The sequence below is a fragment of the Balaenoptera ricei genome, chromosome 1, assembly GCF_028023285.1.
Source record: "Balaenoptera ricei isolate mBalRic1 chromosome 1, mBalRic1.hap2, whole genome shotgun sequence".
Taxonomy (NCBI): domain Eukaryota; kingdom Metazoa; phylum Chordata; class Mammalia; order Artiodactyla; family Balaenopteridae; genus Balaenoptera; species Balaenoptera ricei.
The window spans coordinates 148528309-148548187 of record NC_082639.1 but is presented as its reverse complement, the minus strand read 5'-3'; the positions used below and the strand labels follow the sequence as shown (position 1 = coordinate 148548187).

The 19879-nt window shown below is 35.7% G+C and overlaps 1 protein-coding gene across 1 annotated transcript in view; it reads right to left on the bottom strand.

Annotated features, from left to right (window-relative positions):
* The window catches only part of HMCN1 (hemicentin 1), a 518244-nt gene that overhangs the window by 60373 nt on the left and 437992 nt on the right, over nt 1–19879 (bottom strand). Inside the window, exons 83-90 of the mRNA XM_059937996.1 lie at nt 17836–18049; nt 16564–16698; nt 15964–16154; nt 14307–14388; nt 9332–9601; nt 8588–8758; nt 8284–8454; nt 12–182 (exon numbers count right to left, since the gene is read on the bottom strand). Of these exons, the coding sequence (XP_059793979.1) occupies nt 12–182; nt 8284–8454; nt 8588–8758; nt 9332–9601; nt 14307–14388; nt 15964–16154; nt 16564–16698; nt 17836–18049 (1405 nt within the window). The remainder of the gene's footprint in view (nt 1–11; nt 183–8283; nt 8455–8587; nt 8759–9331; nt 9602–14306; nt 14389–15963; nt 16155–16563; nt 16699–17835; nt 18050–19879) is intronic.

The following is a 19879-nucleotide window of genomic DNA, read 5'->3' as shown; positions in this document are numbered from 1 at the left end:
ATTTATCTTACCTGGACAGTGTCTTTCATGGCAAACTTGCATCTGTGTTTCTGCTCCATCACAGTAGGATCCATCAAACGATGGTGGCGGGTTATTGCACAGTCTTGTTCTTGTTTGGGTACCCTTCCCACAACTTACGCTGCATGTACCCCAAGGCTGCCAAGTACTCCATGCTCCATGAACTGCAAACATCCCAAGAGACAGAGTTTCAAGTCACAGAACGATGTTTGTTAAAAAAACAAAATTATACAAATAAATCACTCAGTAATGAGTTCAATTAGCCCAGAATCTAAAATTATTGAAATTGAACCAAAGGAAACATAACAAATGATGTTCTTCCTTTCCCATCCTGGTTAGATTTTCATGAGAATTAGTGTCTATCAGGAAATTCAGAAGGCTACCTAATGCCAAAATAAATGCTTTAAATTATTCAAAGGGGCTATTTTATTAAAATTAAATTTAAGCAAACTACTATATGTAAATAAAATCTGAGCTTTTAACCCTAGCTAAGTATTTGTACTCTAAGCTCTGGGGAAAGTGGAAGGGACCAGAAGCTAAGAAGCAAAGCTGTATAACAAATCTAGATGTGGTTATGGACAATACAAATGTCTCCATAATGATTACTTGGACCCCAGACTGCATCTTTAAGCCTGATTCAGCTTCACATTTAAAATGTACTTGGACCTTTCAACAACATGATGATTTGCACAGTTGTGACTCTTTGAAAATTTTTCCCCATTACATAATATTCATGAATTAAGAGTTCTAAATAACACACTCACCTGCTTCCTAAACAACAGTAAAAATTGACCAGTAGCTTCCAAGGAATGATAGTAAGTCCTTCCTTTTAGTAACTAACATATTACACCATCTGACCACAAGACTGGAACAACATTATGTTTCCTACCAGGTGCAGGGGCTGAGAATCAACATTATGGTTTCTCTTATGTATAAGTCAGTATCAGGTCATAGTTCTGTTGAGGGGTATTTTCTAGATGTAGGGCTCAAAAAGTTTGTTGTTGTGGTCACCCAGTTTAACCAAGATATGAACCATAGGGCCGTAAGGTCTTGTCTAAATATTCTCTTAACACAATCTATAAGAATAAGTTGAAAAACAAGGAATGGAATTATCATTTGGTTGCTTTGTTTGGAAAATATTTTAAAACACATCTTGAATTTTCTTTTAATTAACTGTTTTCTAGTTGAATTGACTACATATTCTTATACTTTTTAGACACAGTCACACAAATTTATTTCAGCTGACAAGAATCTGTAATAAAAATTATTTGACTAAGCATAAAAGGAAAGAAGAAAGCCTTTAATTAAATGGCAAGTATTACTCAAGACTACTTCTTTATTAATTCAGATTACTGATGCTCATGGTTCTTATATATGGACTATGGGATTTCAAAATTCTGCCATTCCAATTATTTTAATATGTTCCATTTTCAAGGCTGTTGGTTAACAAAAGCCTTTATCTCTTACAATATAAAGACTTATGATACATGCATTTTTTGGAGGACTACAATTAGGTGACATTTATTCATTTATTATCTGTGTAGTTTCTATTATATATGAATAGAGGTTTCCAGCTTAAGATCCTTTTAATTTTTTTAAGTCAATACAGAAAACCCTAACCAAAATTAAATTTCATGGCATAAAATGTGGTAGAGTTGAAATGTTTCTTTTATGTGAGTGGAACGATAGCAAGAAAAAAGAGGAAAGACAATATAAACCAGAGAAGGCATAAAACATCATGGTATCTAAATAATATAATACAAAAGAAAACAGCTATGGAGGAATTAGTACATTGAAAAAAAAAGTAAAATATAATAGATGAGTTGGTTGTTATACTATGTTGCAGTTCTGATTCTGGAAAGGTAGGAGAGCATGGTGCTTATGAGCAGGGATTCTGGAGCAGATGCCCTGGGCCTGAATAACCACTCTGCCCTTACTAGTTGTACGATTCTTGACAAGTTACTTGGCTTCTGTGTGCCTAGTTTCACCATCTGCCATATGTGGATAAGCAAAGAACCTACCTTATTAGGATGGGCATGAGGAATAATGAGTTGATAGATGAAAAGTCCTTGAGCAGTATAAGACACACAGTATTACATGAGTGTGGGCTCTGAGCTAGTACTGCTATTCTTCACTCAAAGTTCTCAACGATTTTCAGAATAACACTTAAAAAAAGCTCATTCTTTAAGTAATCTGTAACAATATTTTTTTATGATTGACTCAAATGGCAGCAGGATGGTCTACCCCAGAAGATACCCATCTTTTTTAGAGGGAGGATTGTCAGTTTAGAAATATCTTCTAACTGGGGGAGGACAAGATAGGCCTAAAATATCAATTCGTACCAGAAAGTCGAAGCGTTCATGAAATCATGGGGACATATCAAGAGGACACTGAAGCTAGGATCCCTCAAGGGATCTCCACTAACCATATCTAGGACAATTTGTGCATCACAATAAATGAAGACAGTAGTGCATTTTAAACCACTGAATGAAATGATATTTGAGTTCTTACTGACATAACTGAAAAAAAAAGGAGAAAGAGAAAGAAAATTCTTTCTTACAAGAGAAAGCCAGTAGGGGACTTCCCTGGCGTTCCAGTGGTTAAGATTCTGTGCTTCCAGTGCAGAGGGTGTGGGTTCGATCCCTGATTGGGAACTATGATCCCACATGGCGCACGGCATGGCCAAAGAGCAAAAAAAAAGGAATGAAAAAAAAAAAAGAGGGGCTTCCCTGGTGGCGCAGTGGTTGAGAATCTGCCTGCCAATGCAGGGGACACGGGTTCGAGCCCCGGTCTGGGAAGATCCCACATGCCACAGAGCAACTGGGCCCGTGAGCCACAATTACTGAGCCTGCGCGTCTGGAGCCTGTGCTCTGCAACAAGAGAGGCTGCGATAGTGAGAGGCCCGCGCACCGCGATGAAGAGTGGCCCCCACTTGCCGCAACTAGAGAAAGCCCTCGCACAGAAACGAAGACCCAGCACAGCCATAAATAAATAAATAAAAATAAATAAATAATTAAAAAAAAAAAAAAGAAAGCCAATAATAGATGTAGAAGATATGATAGAGTTATAAATGTTTTGTAAGATCATAGCAATAACTGATTTAAAACAAAAATAAATCATAAGTAGATGCTAAAACTAGTAGATAAAAGATTGATAAGAAACAAGATGTTTATGAAGTCCTAAAGTTTCCCTACAAAATACTTATTATTTACAAAGGTAAAAATAGTAACTACACAGTGGAAGACACCACTTTAAACAAGTGAACAAAGTTAACATCACCAGCTTGGGACAAATTCTGACATCATGCGCTATCTCATATGATGCACTGAGAAGGACACAAAACCATTTCTGTGATGTTTCTGCCAAAATCAAAACCTGAATCTAATCATGAAGAAATATCAGACACATCTAAATGGAAACTCTTTTACAAAATGATTAGCCTGTATACTTAAAAAATAGCAAGGCCATAAAAGGTAAAAAGTGACTAAGGAATTGTTCCAGTTGAAAGGGACTAAAGAGACTTGACGCATAAACGTGAGTGTGATCCTGGACTAGATCTTGCAGTGGGAAAAAGAGTTATGAAGCATATACGACTGGGACAACTAATAAAATTTGAATGTGAACTGTGGATTAGGTAATAAGACTTAATTAGTATTGTATGAGTGTTAAATTTCTTGATTTTGATAACTGTTTATAAAAGAGAATGTTCTTGTTTTAGGAAATATACACAATAGGTGAATCTGGGTAGGGGTATACAGAAGTTCCTTGTACTATTCTTGCAACTTTTCTGTAAGTTTGATTAAGCATAAATTTTTACTAAAAGAAAATCTCATTAAACCATGTGAGGCAAAAACTAACAGAACTGCAAAGAGAAATGGATGAATCCACCATAATAGACAGAGACTCCAATACTCCTCTATCAGAAATGGACAGATCCAGCAGGTAGGAAATCAGTAAGGAAATGATTGAACTCAAGAACAACATCAATCAACTGGATGTAGTTGACATCTATATACTATTTCATCCAACAACAGCAGAATAAACATTCTTCTCAGGCTCACATGGAACATTCACCAAGGTAGAACACATTCTGAGCCATAAAATACACTTTAACAAATTTAAAAGAATAGAAATCCTACAATGTCTGCTCTCAGATCACAATGGAATCAAGTTAGAAATCAATAATAGAAAGATAGCTGCAAAATCCCCAAATATGTGGAGACTAAACAACACACTACTAAATAATACCTAGGTCAAAGAAGAAATCTCAAGAGATATTAAAAATATTTTGAATTAAATGAAAATGAAAACACAAGTTATCAAAATTTGTAGGATGCAGCAAAAGTAATGCTTAGAGGGAAGTTCATAGCATTGAATGCATATATTAGAAAAGAAGATCAAAATAAATTATCTACATTTCTATGTTAGGAAACTAAAAAAGAAGAGCAAATTAAATCCAAAGTAAGATGAAAAGAAACAGTAACAATTAGAGCAGAAATCAGTGAAAATGAAAATAGGAAATCAATCGATAAAAATCAATGAAACCCAAAGCCGGTTCTTTGAAAAGATCAATAAAATCAATAAGCCTCTAGCCAGGCTAACCAAGAAAAAAAGAGAGAGAGAATACAAATTATTAATATCAGAAATAAAAGAGGGGGCATCTATTAAAGAAATTGAACCAATAATTAATAACCTTCCAAAACAGAAAACACCAGTACCAGATGGGTTCACTGCTGAATTTTACCAAATGTTTGTGGAAAAAATTATACCAATTCTCTATCTTTCATTCAGAGGATAGAAGCAGAGAGACTACTTCCTAACTCATTCTATGAGACCAGCGTTACCCTAATACCAAAATCAGACAAAGACATTATAAGAAAAGGAAACTACAGGCCAATATCTCTCATGAACGTAGATGTAAAAATTCTCAACAAAATATTAGCAAGTTGAATCCAACAATGTATAAAAAGAAAATCTCTTCAGTCCCTAAGATGCTGACATACCCCCCTGGATGAAAAAGACTATCTTTAGCTATTTGCCCATTTTGCAGTGGTATACTGATAAATGTTTAACAACCAGCTCTCTGGGAGTAGGGAGGGAAACTCTGATTTATAGCATCTGCAATATTTGTGGTGCGAAACACTCCCACTATGGTCAATATGTACCTACTAATATGATGTCACTAAACTCTCAGTGGGAAGAGACACATGCTCTCAGTGGTAAGATGCAGAACACCACTGACAATATGCCAAAATCACAGCTAAATTCAATCAATATAGAGGCTGGGAGATAACCAAAGAAAGTCTGAAGAACAGTAAGCCAATAGAAAAGTGAGCAAAACAGCAGTAAGCGAATAGTTACTCAACATGAAGAGAAAAAAAATCCTGACTTTTGTTTTATGACATTTACTAATATCATTTACCTTTTCATTATATAGACATTAGATATCATAGCTGACAAACTGTACAAAGATTGCTCTAATCCAGTATTTCTGGTTCTTTTTGCTTTGATATATTATTCTCTTATAATTAGATTTCTAATTTTTCAAGATTAAAGAAACTTGGCTTTTGGTTTATTTTAAGATTTCATAACAGTTATTTAATTTTTGTAATGTAATAGAAGTTCTGAACTGCAAATCAAGATACCCAGGATCTAAGTAAATTGGCTTGGGAATCAGACAGACCTGGGTTCAAATCCTTAATTCACTTTTTAGTAGGTATGTAACCTCAATGAATTAATTATCATATACTTTCTGAATCTTAGTTTCCTTTTCTGTACAATAGAATGCAATATCCAATGCAGAGGGTAACTATCTCATTTTTGTTTGTTAATATCCCTTTTTTAGACCATCTCAGCTAAGGTGGCTCTCCCAGTTATGCTCTGTCACTTCAACTCTTTGAGTTTGTCCTGTCTGCTTATCAATATCTGAATGATATTCTAACTCCAGCAGTTAGAATGGTGCTCAATAAGTATCTGTTGGATGAATGAATGATTAAAAGCATGAATTAATGAATGATTAAAAGAATGAATTAATGAATGAACAGCCACTCTTCTATTCCATATGATTTCTTTCAGGCTGTCAAACAAGAAACCCTGCCCCTCTTGATACACGGTGGGCAAGTAGCCCAAGCTGGCTCTCAGATCAGTATCCTTCTCCTGGACTCCCTGAGTTCAGAGGTGAGCCTGGGACCCAAACAAAGTCAAACAGGGTTCTTTCTCAGAGGCTGATACAAATTATGAGAGAGAGAGAGAGGAACTTTTTTCCTCTGAGGCCTTAGATTATAAGGCCGCTGTGAGCCAGCTGCCGGAAGTCCTATTTCCCACCACATGGAAAGAGTTTAATGGAGAATAAAGCCAAAGAAAAGAAAGCAGAGATGAGAGATGGAAAACATGCTAGTGAAAACATGCTAGTAAAAACATTAGCCAAATCCCTGGATTCAATCATACCTGAAAGTAGAATTTTCTATGTAAGCTTAGTATTTAAGTTTGATTTCTGTCACTTTAACCTGAAAGAGCCCTAATATACCACACCCAGTATATTCACTGTAAGAATATTTGCCCCAAACAGTTTTACCACCAACTAATTGGCTGTAAGGCAATTTTGCTGTGAAAGATAAAACAACGATCGACAGGTTTGACAGTTTGGTTTCAACTAGTTGACAGTGGTTTCATTTCTCCATTGACTCAGTGCTCCCATTTTTATATTATATACATCTTAGGCCTCATAATGGTCGCTACAGTGACGAGCAGATGTGAGGGTCTTAAAATAGTGGATGATAACAGCTTTGTATAATGACTTGATAGAAAATACGGTGATAAGAACACTTACTGGAAATGTGAAATAAGAGAGTGTAAAGCCAGATCGCATACTATACTAAAATGATAATATATCGGTTTGCAAATCCTTTGGTGAGCACAGCCATCCCTCTCACCTGTCAAAAGCAAAAGTTTACCAAGCTATGGCAAATATAAAAGGGGCGGCTAGTAATTCATAACGGTCTTCAAGAGCATTAACTATCGATTCTTTAGCTAATTCAGATACTACAGATTGCTCTCTAAGCTGTCTCTATCAAATCTATCCCACAATATTAGAAGTTGGAGGCAAAAGAATCAAGCTCCTCTTATCCCCGCAAAAGGTAACGGTTACATGCTTCCCAGTAAGTTTCTTGAAAATGGTGAAAATTTTTGCTATTTGATAGTGGAGAACATTATGTAGCCAGAATTTTGGTATTTGGGACAAAATCTGGCTTAGATGATTTGGTGAAATATAAGGACTGAGAATGTGATGGAACATTTAAATGTAGTCCAGATATGTATGACCAGTTATATATGTAACATATATTGATAAGAAATAGCAGCATCCATCGTCTGTTCATTTAACGTTCAGGGATATCTGAAAAGACTTACAGCAGATTTTTTTTGTATATCAAAAAGAATTTATGATGTCCAACATAAGATCCTGAATCCTTAATGATAAACTTTGAGAAAGGAAGTATCATCGTTTTCTAAGACATACCCCAGTACAACTATAACATGAATTTACACACATTTTAAATGTATTCAAATATTTTCTGTATTTTCATTTTTCATGACAAAATGTTTTAAAAATTTTGTTTTTAATTTTTCATCTTAATTATATCCTTTTAAATGTCCCTCTTTTGTTTTATTTTATCTTTTACAGCAAAATTGTCTTATGGTCTGTTTAGTTGTGCAGCAAAACTGCCTGCAGTAAAGATTCTTACAGTGAAGATACCTAGAACCCTAAAATACCTATGTTGTAGTGTTGTTTCACAAAGTCAAAAACAACATGTAGATAAAGTACTGAGCATGGTTCCTAGCACATGACAGGTATTTAGTGAATGGTAGCTAATATTATTTTACTCCTCACCAGCTGTGTGTTTCTGGGCAGGTCTTTAACCTCTCTAGGCTTCATTTATTTCATGTGAAAATCAATGACTGGATTAGCTGTTATCTAAAGTCCTCATAATCTCTAAAATTCCATTAATTTGATTAAATCTACATGATTAAAAATACACCACAGTTTAGAGCCTTTTATTATGTTCAGTTATATCAGGTATTTGATGTAACACTGATTAATGTCCTACCTTCACAAGTTCATCCATGAGACAGGACTAAGAACACAGAAAATGAATATGTTCAAAGGTTGAGGCCATAATATCTCTTCACAATAAAGAAGAAAAGGTAATTATAAGTCCTTTGTGGGAGTTAGAAAGATGCAAGTTTTGCTTATTGGTGGATTCTCACCTGGGCAAGGTCTAATGTTGCACATGATTATTTCCACAGCATTCCCTTCACATGGCTGCCCACCATGTTGAGCTGATGGATTATTGCAAGTTCTGGTCCTGGTTCGGTTGCCATGTCCGCAGCTCCTTGTGCATTCTTCCCAAGGGCTCCACTCTGACCAGTTACCATCCACTATCCAAAGGTGACACATTACACCATTAGATATATTTCAGTTGAATGAACTAATAGTGAGACAAGCCATAGTTAGGGAACAGAAATGAGTATCTACTGAACACGTGCCTGTCCGGTGAATAAAGAGGTTTACCTGGACACAGCTTATGTTGACAGTTCCGCATTTCTGAATCCGATCCGTGGCAAGGCTTCCCACCATTGGCTGGAGAGGGGTTGTTGCACACACGACTCCTCTTTTGGATGCCTTTTCCACAGGTGACACTGCAGGATCTCCAGGTTGACCACTGGGAAAAGCCACCATGAACTGCAAGTAAAACATTGTACTTGGTCTCTGTTTTTGTAAGTAAAAAAACTGTAAGTCAGATGTCATTTAAGATATGCACTGCGTCTAGCGCTGAACCTATGAAGGCCGAGAGATTGCTTATGGAAGCTCTTCTTTACTGTAAAATTAAAACCTAAGCATGAGAGAAGAACTTCAAACTGTTAACTAGAGTTTCTTCCCAGCTCCAGTCCTGACTCATCAGGACATGGCTGTTGAAAGAGTCAGCGACCAAGAAATTTATATGCTATTTACCTTTTGGAAAGAAGTCATTCTTTAAAGCAAAAATATGCATTGATTTTTGAGAATAAATTTAACCTAGTTTTGAACACAAAATTCAGTTCGGGATTTTGAATTATTAACTTGGTATTCTGCAGCTCTCATCTGTATTGTTTCAGTCCTTTCAGTTTGTGATGTGATTTTTGTCCTAGCCCTATAATCTAGAAGTATCTTCAAGGTAGAGGAGACTTGGGCTAAGATGCTTAATGATTTTTATGATTTGGATCACTCCAGGTGCTGTTTAACATGAATATCCCAGGGTGAATGAATCACACTCACCCTGGACGATGACAGGCACTCGGACAAGGACAGAACCCATCAAGTTTCGAGCAACACATTCATATTCGGATGTATCTTCTTTCCGAACAGCGGTGATATATAATGAGTTGTTGGACAACACATTAATTCGCTCATCCCAGGGGATAGAGTGCCCTTGACGGGACCATGTAATGGTTGGATGAGGCTCTCCAGTTGCCTGACAATTCAAGATGACTTTGCCACCAGCATTAATAATAGTTTCTACTGGCTCAAGAGTGATAACAGGAGGACCTATGGAAAAAAGCACATAGTATTTCTTAGCTTTTGGGGAATTATATGAACATTTTAAGCTATATTATATAGTAACATTATTCTGAAAAAAAGTTAGGCTGATTTTTTAATACACTGTAGCTTCTCAACTATTAAGGTTGTAATGGCTATTGATAGAATGTTTTATTTAGTAAATGGCAAAAATTTAAAATCCCCAAGCAGTCTAGCCTAGAGCATGGGCTCTGCAGTCAGGCTGTTCTGGATTCAAATTTTGTCTCTGCTCTTTACTACCTTTTGGAATCACTGTGTCCTTAAAAATGGTCCCTAGTTCACAGGATCTTGTTTGACTCGACTAAGATGATGTAAGCACAGCTCTTCAACAAACTAAGCACACAATATTATTAGTACTGTTGTTGTTATTATCATTGCTTTTGTCTGTGTTTTACATGGTGAACATTCAATTCTTTCCCTTACATTATTTTTGAGGTAAGGAGTCATTATCAACTCATTCTTTCACCAGTGGTCATCATTCTTTAATAAACATATATTAAGAAACTACTTTTTGCCAGGCACTGTGCTAGATGCTGAGGACACAGATATAATTTCTAGTCTCAAGGAGCTAACAGTCCACTTATAAGACAGACAAATAACCCATTATTAAGCTGTGCTATAATATACCTGCAGAATTTGGTAATAGAATAGGTAGAATAGAATTTAGTATACAATAGGTAAATGTGTGGTAATCTGGGAGCATAAACAATAGTGACTCAATAGATCATACAAAAGCATGTCACTGGAAATGAAGAGGAAAAGGAAAATATTCAAGAATTATTAAGAAGGTGGGAGTGATAGAACTTAGCCATTGAATGGTATGGCATAAAGGGAGGAATTGATGACTACTACGAAACTATTGGTTTTGATTTGGGCAATATAGTATATCTTTGGGCAACCCAGTAGAACATAGGAGAAAGAACAGATTTGTTGGGAGGGAGTAAGGAATGATAATTTGCATCCATGTAGAACTGCTGAGCTTGAGATATCTGTAGGACATTCAAATGGAGATGTCTAGACCACAGTTGGATATTCATATCCAGAGCTCAGAATAGAGATATGGGCTAGAAATATAGATTTGTGAGTCTTTCATGAGTGGATAAGATTGCTTCAGAAGTGAGTCTAAAATTAGAGGAAGAGATCCAAAGACATAAACTATTACAACATCATTATTTAAGAAATGGACAGAAAATGAGCCTGTAATTGAGTTTCTTCCTTGAAGAAACTCAGGAGAAAATGGTATCCTGGCAACCAAAGGGAGTTTCAAGAAGGAGGAAGAGGTTAACAGTATCTATACTGGATGATAGCTGTTCAAATAAAGTTGTTGGAAAGAATGTAAAAGGAACTGCAAAAAGTTGCTGACAGAATGTTTATCTTTATACTGGTCTACAGTGTCAGGATAGAATATGAAAGACTTCATGGAGAAGAAGCTTGGACTGGATTTTTAAAAATGAGTAAGATTACATACAGCAGAAAGGAGGCTCCCTGGAGAGAAGGAAATAGCATAGAGATGGGTTTAGTTTTGAAAGGATGATTCACCCAGGAGAGCAGTAGCATGAAGGTTTTAAACATTTGGTTAAAATCTTATAAGAAAATCAGAAGGGTTTATGTTTGAATAGGTAAGCAAAGGGGAGTGTGCTTATTCTTGATAGAGTATGTCGGGATGACAGTGGTGTTTCAGTGAGACTGAATTGAATGGTGGAATGATTTGCTCAGTGAGAGTTAATGCAATCATATAATTCAAGGCAGTGGCTGCACATTATAGACCAGGAAATGTATCTGGAATGATGGAACATAAAACAAAAATAGAAGTAAAATGTGTTTTATTGTGATATTACTATGCTAGTATTTTATGTAAAGGTACCACTGACATGTTGTCTTTTACAAAAGTAATTATTTCATATGAGGTTTGAATCCCTCAGTGAGTGTTATTAATGTATTATTCATATATATGCCCACATCATCCTATACAATTGCCTTCTTACTTGATGTTTACATTAACATCACTCCAGAAACTTTCAGTGCTGGTGCTTTTCCTTCTCTCCCAGTGTTCAGATTACATTATGTATTCAATAAACTGTTGCTGAATAAAGTAAATGCCTCAGACTAATCACGCAACACTAAATAACAACATAATAATATGAACAGACAAGTTCATTTATTCATTATGGTCAAAGAAAGTGTTAAATAAAACTTAGAATCTTAATTTAGATTCCACATTTGAACATTTCCAACTGCACATAAGGCTATAAATTAATTCAACAAGATTCCATATGTACATCTTTCAAAGTTGAATTAATTCTATATCAGTCACATAATGATCAGTTAAATACGAGCATTTTATCTAAATGAAGACATTACTTCTGGTGCTTTATTTTAATTTTAAACAAATTATATTTTTGGCTTTTTTATATCCCTCATTTATTACAATGAATTTATTGTCAGTATGTAGATGAGCTAATCTAATCTAATGCAGCTTTTCTTAAACTGTCAGTGGAACACTCTTCCAGGAGAGATTAATCATGAGATGACCTACCTACACTCACCCAACAAAGGGGTGAGGAAGGTTTCATGGAAATAACATTTTTTGGGGGGAAATGTAGAATATTATATTTTCCTCTTGTTGAGTTATAACTAACTCACATCTGCATATTAACATTTCTGGAAATATCTGCAGTAAAGAAATTGGTGCACCTAAGCAGGGCTTGGCATATAGTAGGTGCTCTTCATATATTTAATAAATGAATAAACTTTGTTTAATCTATTTTTTTCTCAGACTTATTTGATCATGGCACTCTACTTTTTTCCTAATGACATCCCACAAAGTTATCATTTGGTAGATATGTATTTTAATAAAACATTGTCTTAGCAAGACATACAAACAAACAACCTGAGTGTCTCTCAATGGATGAATGGATAAAGAAAATATGGTATATATATATATTACATATATGGTATATATAATATAGTCTATTCTATTTTGTATACACACACACACACACACACACACACACACACACAGACACACACGAATATTATTCAGCCATGAAAAGAAGAGAATCCTGCCGTTTGTGACAACATGGATGGACCTGGACAGCATTATGTTAAGTGAAATAAGCCAGACAAAAAAGAGACAAATCATGTGTGGTAAATCACTTACATGTAGAATCTTAAAAAAAAAAAAAAAAAAAAAAAAAGTCAAACTCAAAAACAGAGAATAGGGGCTGAAGGGTGGGGGATATGGGGAGATACTGGTCAAAACATACAAACTTTCGATTATAAGACGAATAAATTCTGAGGATCTAATATACAGCATGGTGACTACAGTTAGTAGTACCATACTGAAATACTTGAAATTTGCTAAGTGAATGGATCTTAAATATTCTCACCAAAAAACCCACAAAAAAACAAACCAAAAACAATGACTGTGTGAGGTGACGAATGTGTTAATTAACTTGATTGTGGTAATCATCTTATAATGTACATGTATATCAAATCATCACTGTACACTTTAAATATACGTAGTTTTTTTTTTCAACATCTTTATTGGAGTATAATTGCTTTACAATGGTGTGTTAGTTTCTGCTTTATAACAAAGTGAATCAGTTATACATATACATATGTTCCCATATCTCTTCCCTCTTGCGTCTCCCTCCCTCCCACCCTCCCTATCCCACCCCTCTAGGTGGTCACAAAGCACCGAGCTGATCTCCCTGTGCTATGCGGCTGCTTCCCACTAGCTATCATCTATCTATTTTACGTTTGGTAGTATATATAAGTCCATGCCACTCTCTCACTTCGTCCCAGCTTACCCTTCCCGCTCCCCGTGTCCTCAAGTCCATTCTCTACATCTGCGTCCTTTAAATATACGTAGTTTTGTCAATTATACCTCAATAAAGCTGGTGGGGGGGAACCACTGTCTTAAATATCTGTTAAATATCTATTCAGTGTTGAAGTTTTAGAGAACAGTAGTTTGGCAAACAGCTGTTAGTAAATGCTAGTCTACAGCATCTCTCAATAGTGAATAAAGAAAATGTAAATAAATTCATCCCATTAATTATTGAGGCTATTCACAAAATAAGCTGATTTCCTTAAATTCTCAACCTAATGACACTGTTCTCGGGTCAGCCCCTGAAGTGGTCCTGGGGACTGTCCAGGGAGACACTGGAGTCTTTCATGTTTTTCTAATTATGAAAACCTGTCTTCCAGTGGTTTATACTGAGGGATTTCATCATGAGCATGATAATCCTGCCCAGAACACATAGTTATTTCACGGCAGATTGACAGCAATCGAGCTGGAGCACTCTTGAGTGACTTCATTTACATTAGTCTTTATTTTCAACACTTATTTTTAAAGTGCCAGAAAATATCTTTGTAAGTTCATCACAACAACTGTGAGGAGCTATACGAAGGGTACTCGATTGAATATATTGCAAACAACACAAAAAGCTCTGCTACCAAGCAACTGCAAGCGTGAGCTGCATGTGTTAGATAAAATATATTGCAAAATTATATCAGTCTTATGCTTGGTAACAGCTGCTCCATCAGCAGCAGAAAAGTAAGTTAGACAGACTCTGAAAGCTACCATTAATGTACTTGCTAGAAAGTTAAACGAACAACTAAATGGACATTTCTTAAAACAAGTGTTTAATTAGAGTTTGATTAAGCAGCTTACTCTGCAGAGTCAGACTCATGCTGCGCTCCACCACCCCAGCTTCATTGGTAGCTACACATTTATAGTCACCGGCATCTTCGTTCTACGGAAATAAGCAGTGTTTTAGAAAAATATGAGCCTATAGAACAGCGCAAATCACTTTTTATTACCCTGATGCTTGTTTATATGCAATTTTTTTTTGAGATGGTATTTCAGTGGAAATAGAAAAACTTACATATATTTAACCACATAAATAGATTTTTTTTTTAAAGAAAAGAAGAGAAAGAAATTCCTAGCTTAAATTTTTTCTGAACAACCTATCATTGCTCTCAGGGAATGATAACTGGCAGGAAACCTAAGCAGAAAATCACATTTTTTACGATCACTTATCCAAAATTATCTTATTAAAGAAAAATGCCAACACTATTCTTATAGATATCTTAAAAAGCATTAAATAATCAGAACAAATCAACGAATATCTAGTTCTTTCTTATGGGGGTTATTAAAAAAAAACCATTAAGCTTAGCCTCCATTTAGAAGGCTTGAAATGTAGGAAAGAAAGTGAGAAACTAATTTACTAATGATGACAAATCACAGAATGTAAGTCACAAATTTATACGTATATGGTATAGAAAATAAGGACCACATGAGTTTAGATTTGATGACTAATTAGAGACAGATTTTGCTAAGGTCTTGTGAACAGAAGAATTCTGGTGTTGTTAATAGAAAGAGTAAGTCAGTTAAGGGGAACTGAATTGAAGGAAGTGGAGGAGGGTGGGAGGAGAGAGACAGATGTTGATTTAGATGTTTAATCGGGGTATCAATGCATTATCCAAATAGAGATTTCTAGTAGGAAACTGTAAATGGAACTTGAAAGAGTTTCAGGGTTGAAGGTACAGGGTTAGGAATCTGAAATTGTATGGTGGAAAATAATTAGTATTAGTATTAATATTGATATTAGGAGAAGTACCAAGGACTTCAGAAGTAGTAATGTTTGTGTAGAGGAAAAGGAGGGTAAAGCAGTAATGAAGAAGCCTGAGACTCATTAGTGTAGCTAGAGGTAGAAATCATCTCAAAATTGAAGGGACAATCAATATCATCTAAGGTTGAAATAAAGCCAAGGAGAAGAAAAGACTGAGAGTGGCCCATTGGAGCAGGTGATAGGATAGTATATACTAATTAATTAATTCAACAGTAGGTTAACAAATTACCCTCATTTAGTCTAGTTAAGAATTTTTCAGATAAAATATCTCATTCACTTGATCCCCAAATTAGAATAACTTAAAGTACTAATCACTGTCTGAATTACTGAAGCTTTTGGAAAGCCTAATATAGGTATCGACTTGGTGATGAAATCTAACATTTATTTGTAATTTACAATGTTGTAATTCTTCAATTTCCGCATTCTAAAACAGATTTGAGGAAGTTATCTACTGATGTTGAACAATAGGTCAATGATGGAGAACCAAGCAGCAAAATTATTTTATTGCTTGTACTTCTTTGAAGGGCTAAAAATCATCAATTTGAACCATTGTTTCAGTTTTTTAAAAGAACCCATTGATTCAGATTTTATGATTAAAATAGGAATGCATGAGAAACTTTTCCCATCCATGGCACCTGTAGAGAGGCATTGATTGTGACAGTTAAAGTGCATACTGACAATTCCAGTGTGACTTACTATAGTGCCATAAATGGCCAGGGAGCCGTTTCCAAGTTGCCGAATTCTGTGGCTAATTTCAATATCCATCCCTCTTCTGCTCCACTGGATAGTTGGGGCGGGATCACCTTTCACCTCACAATTCAGGATTGCATTACCACCAAGTGGTTCAATCCAGTTAGAAGGGTAATCACCTTTGAAGACTGGAGGTTCTGGGGAAATAACAAAAGATGAGTATAAGAAAAAGGAAGCTCCAATAATTTCTTTGTGATTTTGATCTATTTAAAAGATAATTTAGTGAAGAGGGGAAAAGCCACTTTGGAGCCCCATGAATCTTCCAGAATTAATTGCTCATGCTAATCAATGAGATAATTTTGTCCATTTCAATAACCTAAGTGGATGATTCCATTTTGTGCCAAATGATCTCTTTACATACTGCTTACCTACTTTTGAGTTGAATGTTCATAATTTTTTTTACGTCATGAATTTGCATAACTGTGAAATAAGACTAAATGGATTAATAAACTGAAGTTATATTGTATTATTATACAATAAGGAGACAAAACACAAACCATTCATCATAAATAAATTACAAATTAAAAATAGAACACTTTTATCTACCTTTCACATAAACAAATCCAATTGCCTTCACAAAACCAACGCTGTTCTCTGCAGTGCACACATAAGTACCCGAATCTTCTTTTGACATCCTTTCAATAACAAGTTCACTGTGTCCATTTACACTGTCAAAGTGGGCTGAAGGAAACAAGGTAGAAAGCAACATAAATGCCTCTCAGTAACCTAGGAAAATAATCACTACAGCTCAATATTTTGCAGGTTAGATTTATGAATTGGTCAGTAATTGAACCAAAGAGATCTCATTATGACATTGGAGGAGAGAGCCTTTTCCAGGGATTTCTTCCTGAGCTATTTGCTGTGTCTCTAGACACTTGTTTGAAGAATGAAAAACAGCAGAAGGAACAGGAGAAGAGAATGAAAACAAACATCTTTTAAAATTAATTTTCGATTTGAAGTACACCTTTCATCTCAAACGGTTGCCTAAAGCTGGCTCACAGTCTCTCTGGGTTTCAAAAAATCTTTCAGAAATATGACATTTTCCATTTCATTTCTCTCACACCACTTTTCCTCCAAAACAATTTACATCAAAATATAATTCAACTGACCTGGCAGCTCAGAGGGGAAATCATGAAAATATACGCTAGTTAGGTGATAAATAATGACAACAAGATTAAATTTGTAATAATTTGAACTTCTCCATAAGTGATGATGATATAAGTATTTACAAAGGTATTTACAATACTTGGAATAGAGTATAAGATAAACATGCTAATCCTAAAATAATCAATACTAAATAAGGTTTTGATTAGACCAGCCAATATCTAATTATGTTAAGTATGTTTACCTTGCATGTTCTCTCTCATTCAAATTATCTTTTAAAGTTTCATACTGCTGAATATTATGTGGAAAATTAAGCTTTAAAAATTTAAATAGCTAAGTTAGTACTACACCTTAGAAAAGAGTACTGATTAAGTTTTTTAGAGTTTATTTTTCCTTAGTAAGGTATACTATTATTGTTAAGGTGATACAGTTGGTGAATTCTAGTGATTAACATAAATCTTTATAGCAGAGAAAACTCAAGCTTATTACTAATTTTCCAGCAAGGCATTTGTAAATGCAGTACTTCAGAACTCAATTTTGGGATGCAACAATTTCTCTTTACAGACAATATCTTTATGCTGGTCATAAAGTCTAACAAATAGAGACACTTGTCCTCCCAAGGGTGAGGGCTCCTGGGCTTTAAAACAAAAAAGGAGATTGGTTTTGAGTTCTCTATGGTTGTACTATTCACTTCTTAAGAATTAAATTACCAACCTGGGATAATATTGTTATTGAAGGTCCATGTTAACTTGGGCAATGGAATACCAGTTGCTTTACAGTTTAATCGTAGCTGTTCTCCTTTATTTAATGACACATCTCCAGGAAGTTCAGTAAAAGTGGGGAGGACATGCACAGTCAGGCTGACGGTGTGTGTGTCTTCGCCTGCAGCATTCTTAGCAATGCAGGTATAGGTGCCAGAATCCTCTGGCTTAAAGAAAGAAAAATCATAGGGTTTAAAATTACATAATCTTACATTATACTACATATAATACATAAAATTGCATAGCTTGGTCCCCAAAGGAGCACTCTTCTTTAAAGCCAGTTTAAATTTCCATCTTGTAGTCTGAACCATCTGGCTAGCTTTTAAATAACATAATTTAAAATGTATAAGAATTTAAACAAAAGCCCATACCTTATAGAACTATAGAATTTATAATAAGATCTCAGAAAACTTCAGATTATAAAGTTTATTAAACATCAACTGCTGTACTGCAATGTACAAATACAGAGCAAATAGTCCCAAAGGCTGTTAGAATCTTGACAGCATAGTTGGCTCTCTGGGTAATGTGGCACCAAAGTCCACCAAAACTATCAAAGGAAATGGCAAGAGTAAGGGCAATAACACCTGCAGTTCCAAAATTTCACTTGCTAAATCCAGCTCTTGGCACTCACTTTATTAGATGTATTGGCAGTATTTGACACAATTCTGGCTTCCTTCGTTTTAAAACCATGTCTCCACTTGGCTTCCAGGATACCCCATTCCCCTAGTTTCCTTCCTACTTCACTGGTTGCTCCTTTTCCATCTCCTTTTGCTGGCTTCCCCTCCACATTAATGTCTTTATGTTGGTATGTGAAAGCGCTCAGTCTTAGTCCTCTTTTCTTCTGTATCTGCACTCACCTCTTTGGTGATCTCATCCAGTCTTATGGCTTTAAATATCATCTATCTATTGATGAGTACCAGGATCTCCAGCCCAGATCTTTCTTCCAAATTCCAACTACATTGAACTTTTCATTCCAACTCTCTGCTTAGATGTCTAAAAGACATCTCAAACTCATGTCCAAAACTGAACTCCCCATTTCCCCTTCCTGTTCTATCTGCAGCCTTCACACCATCTCAGTTGATGGTTACTTTGTTCTTCCAGTTGTTCATGCCTTTGTTCTCAGACATTTGAGTTATCCTTTATTCTTTTCTTTTTCAGACTCTACTTGCAATCTAGCTAGGAAATCCTAGCTTCAAAGTATGTGCAAAATCCAATCACTTCTCACCCCTTCTCTGCTAATGTTCAGCTTTTTAAAATTACTTTTTATTGGAGTATGGTTGCTTTACAATTCTGTATTAGCCTCAACTGCACAACAAAGTGAATCCGCCATATGCATACAGATATCCCCTCCCTTTTGGACTTCCCTCCCATTGAGGTTACCACAGTGCACTAGGTGAGTTCCCTGTGCTGTACAGCATGTTCCCATCAGTTGTCCATTTTACACATAGTATCTGGATAAAGAAGATGTGGTACATATATACAACGGAATATTACTCAGCCATAAAAAGGAATGAAATTGGGTCAGAGATGTGGATTGACCTAATGTTCAGCTTTGAGTCCTATAATCTCTCCTCTGCCTCCAGACCATCTTCCCAACTGGCCTTTTCTGTTTCTACCCTTGCCTCCCTACCATATATTCTCATGGAATAGGAGGAGGAGAAAGAGGAGCAGGGGGAAGGGGGAATGAGGAGCCAATGCAATATTGCAAAAACATAAGGCAGACAACATTGTTCCCCTGCTCACAACCTGTAATGGATTCTGATTTTACTCAGAGTAAAATGCAAAATTGTTATGACCTACAAGACACTACATGTATCTGGCCTTCATTTTTCTCTGACTTCTTTCTCCCTCTTTTCATTCTTTTTCTTCTTTGCTTTCACTGGCCTCCTGTTTCTCAAATACATCAGACACGTTCCTACCTTACATTCTTGCGTTCTTTGCACCCACCTTAATTTCTTTGCCCCCCAAATCTGGGGGAGGAGCATCCCAGTTTTCTC